This window comes from Ochotona curzoniae, unplaced genomic scaffold, assembly GCF_017591425.1.
Source record: "Ochotona curzoniae isolate NIBS_2020 unplaced genomic scaffold, NIBS_Ocur_1.0 contig_1302, whole genome shotgun sequence".
NCBI lineage: Eukaryota > Metazoa > Chordata > Mammalia > Lagomorpha > Ochotonidae > Ochotona > Ochotona curzoniae.
This window is the reverse complement of record NW_024465035.1, coordinates 18961011-18973492: the sequence shown is the minus strand read 5'-3', so window position 1 is coordinate 18973492 and position 12482 is coordinate 18961011. Positions and strand designations below refer to the sequence as shown.

General features: G+C 49.1%; 1 protein-coding gene across 1 annotated transcript in view; it reads right to left on the bottom strand.

The window, feature by feature from the left end:
- DLEC1 (DLEC1 cilia and flagella associated protein) overlaps window positions 1–12482 on the bottom strand; it is a 49237-nt gene that overhangs the window by 23370 nt on the left and 13385 nt on the right. The window contains exon 7 of the mRNA XM_041004003.1: window positions 31–118. Within this exon, the coding sequence (XP_040859937.1) occupies window positions 31–118 (88 nt within the window). The remainder of the gene's footprint in view (window positions 1–30; window positions 119–12482) is intronic.

Genomic DNA, 12482 nt, shown 5'->3' with positions numbered 1-12482 from the left:
GTTCTGGGGAAACTGGTCTACCCAACTCACCCAGTCCCAGGGCGAAGTATGGAGTGGAAGGGGGCAGGATCCGCAGGTAGCGGCTGGCGGCCGTGGTGTTCTGCAGCGCGATGACCATCTGCTCAAGGCAAAGGGGCCCCTTTCTAGCCAGGAATGTTACGGGATTTTACAAGCAAAAGCACGGGAAGTGGGGTGCGGTTGCAGCAGAAGCGCAATGGGCTTGGCCTCGAAGCTGGGAGTCACCGAGCCATTCTGCCTGCCGATGTTCATTTGGGGGAAGTTTCCAAAAACCAAAACAAAATGCCAAGGTGGTAAGAGGACATTTAAGGAAACAAATCCCGAGGCAGGTGTGGTGAGATGGAGGGATAAGCCATCACCTGTAACACTGACATCCTCTCTAGGAGGGCTGGTCCCAGCGCCAGCTGCTCCACTTCTAATCCAGCTCCCTGCAAATGTGCCTGGGAACACAGTGCTTGTGCCCCTGTGCCCGGCTGGGCGATGCACATGGGCACTCCGGGCTCCTGAAGTGAACCCGCAGGTGGAAGATCCTCTTCCGCTTCCTTCCCCTCTCCCTGTCTCTCCTCTCTTTGCCTTTCAAATAGGAAGCAAATCTTTAAGAAGTTAAATCATAGCTACTCCTCGCTGAGCGCTTTCTGCAGCTCCTTGACCTCACAGACAGACGCCACCGCAGTTTGGCACCCACTCGGGTCCTCAGCTACAAACCTCCAAGCTCCAGAGTGCACGGCTGAGTCGGTGAGATGCTGCGCCAAGATACCAGCCCAGGGCGCTGGGCTCTGCCGTGCCACCTGTCTGTCTGTCTGCTTGTTTGTTTTGGTTTTGTCTTCAGGTGTGCATAAGCTCCATGGGCCTGGCAAGAATGTGTGCCATTCCCTTGCTGTCATCACAGCTGTTCGCTGTATCGAGACAGCCTTGCTCCCCAGCCACACACACAAGGCAAACCTCCGGTCAACAAATGACAATTTCTCTATCTTCCCAGGGAATGCCCCCATGGGGAAAATGAGCGACACTTCCTGGCAGTTGGCTTGATAATCCACGGTCATGGCTTTTTCTCTTTCCAACCTTCTTCCTCAGTGGAGCAAACCATCTCACAGTCTCAGGCTGTGATTGCCCGGGAAGCTAGGCTCCCACAGTTGGTCTCAGAGGGGTCCTATGTCATCAGACCCTCAGGATGTAGTTCTGGGGTAAGCTTATCCGCCCATGTGGTGGTAATAAAACCCCTAGCCAAGGGCCAGTGCTGTGGTGTAGCGGGTTGGACACTTTGACTCTGGCATGTCCTGTGGACACGAGTGTGAGTCCCAGCTGCTCCACTTCTGATCCAGCTCCCGGCTAATGGGCTGTGGAGGATGGCTCAAGTCCTGTGGCCCTTGCATCCCATGTGGGAGACTCAAAAGAAGCTCCTGGCTCCTGGCTGCGGCCTGGCCCAAGCCCCAGCCTTTGTAGCCGTCTGGGAAATGAACCAGCAGCAGAAGGAAGATGAAGCTCTCTCTCTCTCCCTCCCTCCTCCTCCATCCTCCTCCCTCCCTCCCTCTCTGTAGTTCTTTCAATTAAAAAGAAAATGTAGATAAGTCTTCAAGAAAGAATCCCCCAGGCCCAGCATGGTTGCCTAGTGGCTAAAGTCCTCGCCTTGCACACATAGGGATCGCATATGAGCAGCAGTTTTAATCCCAGCAGCTCCACTTCCCATCCAGCTCCCTGCTTGTAGCCTGGGAAAGCAGTCAAGGACAGCCTAAAGCCTTGGGACCCTGCACCCACAGGGGAGACCCTGCACCTACAGGGGAGACCCTGGAAGAGGTTCCTGGCTCCTGGCTTCAGATTGGTGCAGTTCTGGCTGTTGCGGCTGCTTGGGGAGTGAATCAGCAGACAGAAGATCTTCCTCTCTGTATATCTGATTTTGCAATAAAAATAAATAAATCTTAAAAAAAAAAACCTAGCTTACAGCAAGCAGTGGGGACTGTCACAATTACTGACTTACACTAGTGGTCAGCTGGAATGAGACACAGGTAGGGCATGGGGCAGAGTGGTGGCTGTGGCGGAAGCAGAGGTCACTGTGAGGGCGGCAGGGTGGCAGGTGCCAACTGGCAGCTGCTGGGAGGACATTCCTGGCATTCCTGGACCACACGTGGCAGTGTTTGTGCTTACTCCCCGCTGGGTCTGGCCGGTGTTCTTAACCTACTATTTTCTGCACCTGTGTTGTTACGGCTGGCCTATGTTTTGTTTTGTTTTGAATTTGTGCCAAGATAACCTTAGATTTCGCACTGAAGAATGAAAGGGTGGGCACTGCCTTCTCCCAGTGTCTGAAACAATAATGTCTGTACAACAGGCAGTGGCTTGATGCCCCTAGTATACGCCTGTGTAGTGACAGGGGGCCTTTTATCCCCCTGCATGGCAAGTTGCTTCTTTCCTTATTTGTTTGTTTTTGTTTAGGCTGTATTCATCCCAGTTGGAAGCCCCACGGCTAATGCAGCCAGAGAATTATATAAGGCTGTGAAACTAGAAACCCTTCGCACTGGCCCCGTCCGCCCTGCCTTCTCTCCCTCTCCAGGGAACAGGGTATTCTTGCTTTAGCGCATGATTCTGGCATGAATTGGCCCCACCTCCAGCTCTATGCCACTAGCTCTTTCGGTTGGAGGTTTTCTGTCTTCCTGGCCCACACCCAGCCTCTCCCCGCCCCCTTGCATCTTCGGTCCCTCCCCCATCCATCCAGGGCTGCTCCAGAACATTGCAGGTTAGATGGGAAACCATGGGTCCCTGAAGGTGTGTTCGCAGGTGGACGTGAAGTGGACTCGGATGTCATCTGCTCCCTCCATTAGCCTTTGGCTGGAGTTCCTGATCAATTCATTATGTTGTTTACTAATGTACCTATCAATAATCCAGTTCCTTTCCACTCCGCTACAAATGTCATGCCGCGAGGTCAAGGACTCTCACCCAAATGTCACTTCCATAAATAAACTTCCCCCTGGAGCCTCCAGATTTCTAATCTGGGCTGGCTGTGACCACTCCTCCTGCTAAGCCTCCACACAGGATCCCCCCAACTCCCTGCAGTAGTTTCTCAGCTCACCCATTGGCTCTCTGCTACCTGGATCCTAGGTCACCTTGCTTACAACCCGCAGCGTGCAGCGCAAGCAGTGCTGTGTGGCTTCCAAGGTCGGGACATAAAAAGTGAGGCATTTGGGGTTGGTGTGGTGGAACAAAAGGCTAAGCCTCTGCCTGTCAGCGCCAGCATGCCACACCAAGACTGTTCGAGTCCCGGCCGCTCCACTTGTGACACAGCTCCCTGTTTATGGTCTGGGCAAAGCGATGGAGACTGACCCAAAAGTCTTGGTCCCACGCATCCAAAAGAGAAGAAGCTCTTGGCTCCTGGCTTCAGCAGTAGCCCAATTCAAGCCATTGAGTGATCCAGCAGATGGAAGATGTCTTTTTGTGTCTCTTTTTCTCTCTCTCTCTCTAAATCTGCCTTTCAAATCAAAATAAAAAGGGAGGCAGCCCTCTCCGCTGCTGTATACTGGTGGTATACATGGCTCCTCATTCTGTGTTCCATTAACAGTTCGGCTGCCCCTGGGGCTGCCCCATGGGGAAGCCCAGGTTGCACACAGCAGCTAAGGTGGAGGACTCTGGGACCCACAGTTGTCATCAACTGTCATTCCAGGGACAAAGCCTCAGAAAACTCCAGCTCCTAATCTTCAGGTCATGTCGGAGCTCTGGCTGAAGTCTTAGAGCCATTCCTGTCCTGCTCTGTCTAAATTCCTTCCCCAAAGACGATGTGTGCATGACGCAATGATTGTTTTACATTGCTCAACCTGAGGCCAGGGTTGTGGCATAGTAGGTTAATCCACTGCAATACCAGGCATGCTCCACATGAGCACCAGTTAGAGTCCTGGCTGCCCCGCTTGTGATCCATCTCCCTGCTAATACACCTGGGAAAGCAACAGAAGACAGCCCAAGCACTTTGGCCACTGCTACCCATGAGGGAGACCCAAGTAGAATTCTAGGTTCTTGCCTGCTGCTTGGCCCAGCCCTGGCTGTTGCAGCCAGTTGCGGGAGTGAACCAGCAGAGGTAAGATCTCTCTGTCTCTCTCTCTAACTCCGCATGGAGTGCATGGGACAAACATTTCCAGGGACTGAACACTTGGCAGTTGCTTATACTTCACCACGTAGCCAGGTAAATCTCTGCTGCGGAGACACCTTGCAGGGGCAAGAGTGCGTTTCCAAAAGGCAGCACCTGTCCCCGTTCCAGCAGGGCTGCGCATGGCACCCTGCAGACACCTCCATCGCAGTGTCTCTGGCCCCATGCCACACTTCTGGATCGATCCTTGCCACACCTGACCAGTAAGTGCAGTGGGATGTGGTGCAGTGTGTTCATCCTCCTCTCCCCACTGGGGAGGCTTGCTCAGAGAGTCGAGGTGTCATCATCAAGCCAGCCAAGGTGTCGGGGTGCTTAGGGAGAGGCTCAGGCAGAGAGGAAAGGAGGGTCGAGACGAATGCCAGCATGGATGAGCCCATCCAGCAGGGAACTAGGCTGTAGGGGCCCTGCCCCGAGTCAGACAGGAAGCCAAGTCCTGTAAGATTGGAAAACAAGCAGCCCTGGACACTTCACGACCTGGGGGATGTTTGCATCCAAGGGACGGTAGCTGGAACAACTGAATGCATTAAAAGAGACACCAGTGAAAGGTGCCCTTGGAACCATGCGGGAGAAGCTGGTGTCACAACAGAGCTTTCTAAGCCTCCGCCTGCAGCCCTGGCATTCCACATGGGCTGCTTCACTTCCCATCCAGCTCCCTGCTTATGCCCCGGAGAAGTAGCAGAGAAGGGTTCAAGGCCTTGGAGCCCCACACCCATGTGGGAGACCCAGAGGAAGCTCCCGGCTTTGGAAGGGCCCAGCTCCAGCTATTGTGGCCATCTGGGGAGTGAACAAGCAGATGCAAAATCTCTCTCTCTCCTTCTCCCTGTAACGCTGCCCTTTGAATTAATCTTATAAAACAAAATGCAGGGAAGGACTACTACAAGTCTTTTCTTTTTTCGAACCAAACTCTTTTAATAATAAAAATTGTTCTTAGATTTTGAAATAACACACATGGGACTAGGTACCACGTGATGCATAAAACGCTTAGAAACCTGTGGCTGAGTACCCAGGCACCCTGAAGAGCTGACGCCGGCCTTCCTTAAGAACAGTCTCCAGAAACAGAGCCTTGCGGAAGTAGACTCTAAAATGACTCAAGATGACTGTGGCAGCCAGACCTGCGGCGTGAAGGAAGGCGCCATGGAATCAGAGTGCGGTGACAGCAACCACGCAAACTCACGCTGCCAAACACACCTGTACAAATGTCCACACAGTGGACCAGGCAACCTGATGCAGAAACCAGGACTTTGGTTGCTAAATACCACTCCCCACTAAAAGGAACCAGAACTTAGTGGAAGCCAATCCCAGAACAAGGACAGAAAGAGAAAAAAAAAATGAAGCTGCAATGCCTTACAAGGCCGGAAGATAAGGACGCGTTCCCCAAATGAATACTGACATGAAACATGAAGTGACTCATTTTAAGCTAGACTCAAATAACTTCCTTATCCAGAAGGATCCCAAACCATGCCCATCAAAAATTGACTGGCAAAAGGAAGTCTGTGTAATGGCTCATGCATTTGACAGTACCTGGATACAGGTAGATATTTTCAAAAAGATGGAACAGTCAATTAATCAAGTGGGGGAGAAAAAGCCAGCTAAGTCAGTAAAATTGACCAAACCCATTCTTAAGATGAATATTCTTGATTTAAGACAGAAAAGAGAGCCCGGTGCAGTAGCCTAGCAGCTAAAGTCCTCGCCTCAACACCTGCCAGAGGCCCATATGGGCGCCAGTTCTAATCCCGGCAGCCCCCACTTCCCATCCAGTTCCCTGCTTGTGGCCTGAGAAAGCAGTCGAGGACGGCCCAAAGCAGGCACGGATGTGGGAGACCCGGAAGAAGCTCCTGGCTTCAGATCAGCTCAGCTCCAGCTCTGTTACTTTGCATTTCCAATGAAAACAAATTTTAAGAAAAGATCCTTTTTTTTTTCCCAGTGGAAAGGTAGATCAGATTTTATGGAGAGGAAAAACAGAGAGAAAGATCTCCCATCCACCCATCCACTGGTTTACTCCCCAGATGGTTACAATGGACAAAGCTGAGCCAATCTGAAAGCCAGGAGCTTCTTCCAGGTCTCCCATGCAGGTGCAGTGTCCCAAGGCTTTGAGCCGTCCTCCACTGCTTTCCCAGGCCACAAGCAGGGAGCTGGATGGGAAGTGGTACAGCTGGGACCTGAGCCTATATACGTTCCCAGTGCTTGCAAGGTAAGGGTTTAGCTATTGAACCATTATGCTAAGCCAAAAATAAAATAATCTTTAAAAGAAAAACTTGAAACTGTTTGAAACACATCCCCCCAATGTAATTGGCTAATAGATACTGCCCCGAATGCTCATTTTAATATCAAAGCAGAGTTTCCATCCAATGTATTCATCTTAGTGTAACTGGCTCGTGACAACAGCTGGCTTGCTTCTGACAATCTAGTTTGTTTCTCTCTTAGGACCAAGGTGTCCCCGGGGACAGCCACTCGGCAATCCTTTTCTTGTCTAGGGAAGCAGGGGATGTTGCGTCCTGTTCTGTGTCCTTCCTGGGCTCTGTGTCTCCTCCAGATCCTTTTCTTTGTCGCTTCTGCGCTGCCCGACTGTCTGACAAAGCCTATTCCAGCACAGTCTCATTAACCCTTGATGGAGCCCTGCCCTTTGCTTCAGCGTTCATGATGAATTTGATCATCCTTCTGGTTCATGACTTTCAAGTTGCTTTTCTCTGGACCAATCAGATGGTACCTGAGGTTGTGTCCCTTCTCTGCTTCACAGCCTCTGTCCCTTTGGGCTGTGGGTCTGCGATTCTAACCTCAAGACTGGCCTGCCTCAATTCCTCCCACTCCCCAAATTTTTTAGCACTCAATACGCAAGGGAAAAAATTGAGAATATTTGTGGTGTTAGATTCCAGAAGAATATCTAATTAGAGGTTGGTTGGCTCATGCAGGTGGAAGCTTCCAGAGGCAGGACAGTAACCAAAGGAGCTTTGTCAGATCAATCGCATCCCGTCACCTTCTCAGAGCAGCTGCAGCTGCTGGGACTACAGTTCCCAGGTCGAGGGGAGTGAGAGCAAATCCTCCTGTCCAGAATCCCCAGGTGGAAGTGCCAGAGTTGGCTTTGATTGGACCATTTAGGCCACACAGCCAGTGAATACAATCCTAGGACCAGGATGTTGAGTGAATCATGTGGCATATGAGAACTCATGGGTTATTGGGTGAAAACTGGGATGCCATGAAGAGGAGAATGAGGGCTGGCTGCAGCTTCTGACGACTCTGTCCCCGTGTGGTTGGTTGTCCATGTCTACACTCACTGATTCACCAGAGTGTAGATTGTGTGTCCGGACCGGCTGGGACTGTGTGGGAAGGAGGTAAGACACTGTGTGTGCCCAGTAAGAACTTCTGAGTCCATTTAGCATGACCTCCTTTTCCCCTTCATTTCACGGATAAACAGAAGTTGATTTTGGATTCTGTGAAAGCGAGAAAGGAGATACTGCTGCATTTTTGCCCACTGGGGGCTTTTCAGCATCTTAGCAAAGTTCAGGCCTTAGATGTGAGTATAAAGTACAAAAAAAAGGTTACTTCAAGGGTAAGCATTCAGCACAGTGATTGATATGCTGCCCAGGAGTGCCTGGTTCAAGTCCCAGTTCCACCTCCATTCCAGCTTACTGCTCATGTGCACCCTGGGATCACCTTGGAGCTGGCTCATGGTTTTAGCTTGACACAGCACTGGCAGTTACAGACATCTGGGAAGTATAACACAGGATGGGAGATCTCTCTGTGTGTGTCTTTCAAATCAATCAAAATAAATAATAAAACATCAGTATCATTGAAGATGCGTTTGAATATGACAGTCCTCACCAAATAATGTGAGCTACAGATCATCTGTTCTATGATTAACTAGTGGCTACCATGAGGTTCGAGTTCCATTGCCCCCTTCTAAATTGCACTCACTCAACTGCACAACATGACAAACTGGAGTTTCATGGATGTGATCTGCTCCAGATATGGTTCTGTTGAGCTTCTCTACAAAATGCAGTCTTGACCCAGTCCTCACAGCAGGGCTCCTCTGACCTGACTGGCATAGACTGGCCAGCCTCCTGATGAATGGTCACTCCAGGTTAGCATGCTTAGTGCCCAGTCTTCCTTCTCTCCCCTCACCTGCACTGCCGTAGCCTCTGGGCACTGTTAAGTGTGTTGAACACTGGTCCTCAAATGACCCACCAGTCACTGACGCTCCCTGAGGTCCCCTGAGACAACATCTCTCCAAGGATTCCCAGTCCTTGAGCATGACACATTGGGCAGAATGTCAGAAAAGGTTTCATGGCTTACTCCGCCCTCCAAGTAAATAAACCTTTTAAAATTGATTTAAAAAAAAAAAAAAGGTTTTTTTTCCTGTTCCTGATTGATTCCAATGTTTTCATCATACATAGATATTGGAGTTTGTCTGCATCCATTGGAAGATTACGATGCGAGTTTTGTCCCTTATTACAGAAATATGGTGGATTACACTGATTGCTTTTCAAGCGTTAAACCAACGTTGACTGAAGCCAGGCGCCAGAGCTCCACCCTAGTCTGCCAGACAAATGGCAGTGGCCCAAGCACTTAGGCTCAGATGGACTGTCTTCCCTGGCATGTTATCAGAGAGTCGGGTAGGAAACAGAGCAGCCTAGACTCAAATGGCACTCCATTAAGAGGTACTGGCAGTAAAATCAGTCAATCGCAAGAGGACAAATACCGTATGTTCTCTCTGATAGAAGGCAGCCTTCATGCAAATGGCAAGATCAATAACCCTTCCCATACTGTTTTTGCTGCATTCTATGTATTTTGATGTTTTTGTTTTTATTTTCATTTCTTCCAAATAGTTTCTTTTCTCTTGTTGAACTCATCGCTGAATCACGGATCGCACAGTGGCCTCATTTTATCCAAGAGGCTCTTGCGTTTTCTTTTTCATTTCCTAACCCATGCATTGGTTATCCAGTGGCGCATTTTTTTTTTTTTACTTCACAGTGCTGTAAATTGTTTGTTTTAACTTCATACCTGTTGTTGACTTTGTTTCGTGGCTTCTCATTTAATGGAATGTATACTGAGGGCATAACGGAGACGATCATGTTCAAATGTGAAGATACAATGCAATATGCATCTCTACTTCCAAATCAAAGACACATCCCAATGAAAGTGTTGGACATAGACAATAGGATGCTGGATTATCTGACATTGTCTGCACCGGCAATGTCAGGGCACACTTAAATAACTGATGGACTTATGACTGCTTATGAAGGACTATAATAACGTAATAGTCTGGGAAAAATCAGTTGGGGGGTGGTAATTTGGGGAGGAGGTAGGGAAATCCCAGACCCTATGGATTTGTACCATACAATTCAAATTTTTTTTTAAAAAAAAAAAAGACATACTAGTTTTGCAAGTAGTAACTTAACCCAGTGTACCACAATGCTGGCCATAATATCTTTTTTAAAAAAATACAGGGAATAATATGCAAAATACATGTAGGAGATCTCCCACTTGCTGATTCACTCTGCAAATATCTGTGACAGCCTGGGGCTGGAGCCAGGAGCTGGAAACATACTCGGGTCTCCCAAGGTACCCTTCATACTCTTCATCAAGCCAACTTGGTTGTGATGTTTGCTGTATCTTTTACAATGCTTATTTATTTATCTGAAAACCAGAGTTGCAGAGAAGTGAGAGAGAGAGATCTTCCATCTGCTGGCTCACTCCCCAGATGGCTACAACAGCCAGAGCTAGGCTGGTCTGAAGCTAGGAAACCAGAGCTTCTTTCGGGTCTCCCAAGGGTACAAAGACCCAAGCACTTCAGACATCTTCTGTTGCTTTCCCAGCTGCATTAGCAGGTTGAAGATTTTTTTTGGAAATGGAACAGCTGTGACATGAAATGGTGCCCATATGAAATCCTGGTTCCACAGGTCACAGCTTCACCCACTCTGCCAGAGCACCAGCCCCAATGTTGATTATTTTTTACATTGAGTTGAATTCTATTTGCTAACTTTCTGCTAAGAAAATTCTGAAGGTCAGTTTATATCCAGGCTTAGCCTTTCTTATCAACATTGTGTTTCAGGTTTGGGTATTAAGACAACACTTGACTCTCAAGACGGGTGACATGGTGGCCTTTTTCCTGTTTCCACGAGAGTCTGTGAAACCTCATTGCCTTTCCTCTTTCTGTGCTGGAAGGAATTCGCTGATGAAGACCTCAAGACCTGAAGCTCTGCTTGTGGGGAATCTTGTTAGGATTACCTTTAAAGGGCTTTGTTATGCCATGCAACTCCCAATCAAGGTATATCCTGCAGGGGTATTTTCGTATACTAATAGAATTATGCAACCTTCATCGCAATGACAGAACACTGTCACCAGCTTGACATCACAGACCCCGTGTCACAGCAGAGGACGGCTCTCTGATACTTTTTCTCTTCTAGTATCAATTTTGTAAAGTGAGTTTTGTGGAAATGTGTGCATTTCATGTACTTTAAAAAAAAAAAAAAGCAGCATTCCAGAGAGAAGATAAGTCTTCCACCTACTGGTTCCCTCCCCAAAATGGCTGCAATGGCCAGAGCTGAGCTGATCCGAAGCTGGAAGCCAGGAGCTTGTTTGGGATCTCCCAGACAGGTGCAGGATCCCAAGGCCTTGAGCTATCTTCTGCTGCTTGCCCAGGCCATTAGTGGGGAGCTGAATTAGAAGTGGAGAGCTAGGACAGGAACCCACCTCCCCGGAAACATAAACAACTGGATCAAAGTGGAACAGCCAGGACTCGAACCTGCTGGAATGCTGGTGGTGCTGCAGGTGGCAGCTTTTACCTGCAAACTACCGACACAGTATTGCAAAACAGACCCATGTGGCAATGCAGAGTGTGCCTATCAAGATGCACCTGCTCATGTTTTGGTAAATATAAGGGTCAGACTCATGCCTAAGTATTCATGCAATTCAATCAGAAAATCATGAAGGTCTACAGGATGCCAGGCACTGGCAGGAAAATCGTACCATGAACCTCCAAGTAATTCTTGCCTGTGAGGGACTTACAGTTTGATGGGAACAATGAACATCAAACTATGCCATGAGAGAACGGCATGGCACAGGATGAGCCTGCGGCAGGGCCGCTTAACCCAGTCCATCTGGAAAAGGCAGGGTGACCTTCTGAAAGAGTGACAGGTAAGCCAGGTCACAGGGAAGATCAGTGGACAAGGGACAAGCGGAAGAGGGGCACCTGGTCCACTGCGGTGCCCGTTCACCCCAGCTACAGCTTCAGGTTCTACAACTCCCAGGATGCACCTCGCAACCCTATGGGCCCATCATTGCCTTCCCGTGTCCCTGAGCAGCTCTCCCTGTGGTTCTTTCCGCTCCCCAACTGAAACCGTCTTGCCCCCTTCGCCAGCTTCTTCGACTGACTTTAAGGCATTACAGCCGATACATAAGCACACAAGCACACATTACAGGTCTGTTGGAGGAGTAAGCCAAATGTTTTGCTGAATGTTGAGCATGTGGACCTGCTGGTTTGTGATTCCCAGAGAGCTAAGGCTTGGCAGGTGCTCCTGTCTCGTGTGTGTGAGGGGTTGATATCATAAGGCCTCATTGTCTTTGTACCTGCTTAGCGCAGCTGATGACTGCCAAGCTTGGGCCTGACCTGATTGCCCAGGGATTGGTGGAAGGGAGCATTTGGCCCGGCAGGTAAGACGCTGCTCGGGCCACCCACAGGTCCTGTTAAGGTGTCTGAATCTGTCTCAGCTCCTCTGTTGACTCTGCCTTCCCGCGGGATGCCCAATCTAGGAGGCAGCAGGTGGTGACTCAGTTACTTAGGTTCTGGGGATTGACACTGAGTTAAGCCTCAACCTGTGGTCCTTGGCATCCTATGTGGGTGCCAGTTCATGTCCTGGCTGCTCCACTTTCCATCCTGCTTCCTGCTTGTGGCCTGGGAAAGCAGTAGAGGATGACCCAAGATTTGAACTCTGCACCCATGTGGAAGACCGAAGGAATCGCCTAGCTCCAAGCTTTGGATCAGCCTAACTCCAGCTATTACGGCTGTTTGGGAAGTGAACCAGCAGATGGAAGAGGTCTCTGTTTGTCTCTCCTTTTCTCTGTTACTCTGCCTTTCAAATGAAAATAAATAAATCTTTTTTTAAGTGCTTGGGTTTCTGACACTCATATGGGAGACCCAGATGGAGTTTATACTGCTGCTTTCTGCTGATCCTTCTCCAGCTCTTATGGACACCTGGGGAGTAAACCAGCACATGGGAGATTCTCTCTCTTTCTGCCTTTCAAACAAATAAACAGAAAATTGATTTTTAGCTTGTTCTTAAAGAAGGAAACAAGGGGTGCTCTCTGCAACTCTGCTTTTCAAGAAGAATAAATACATCTT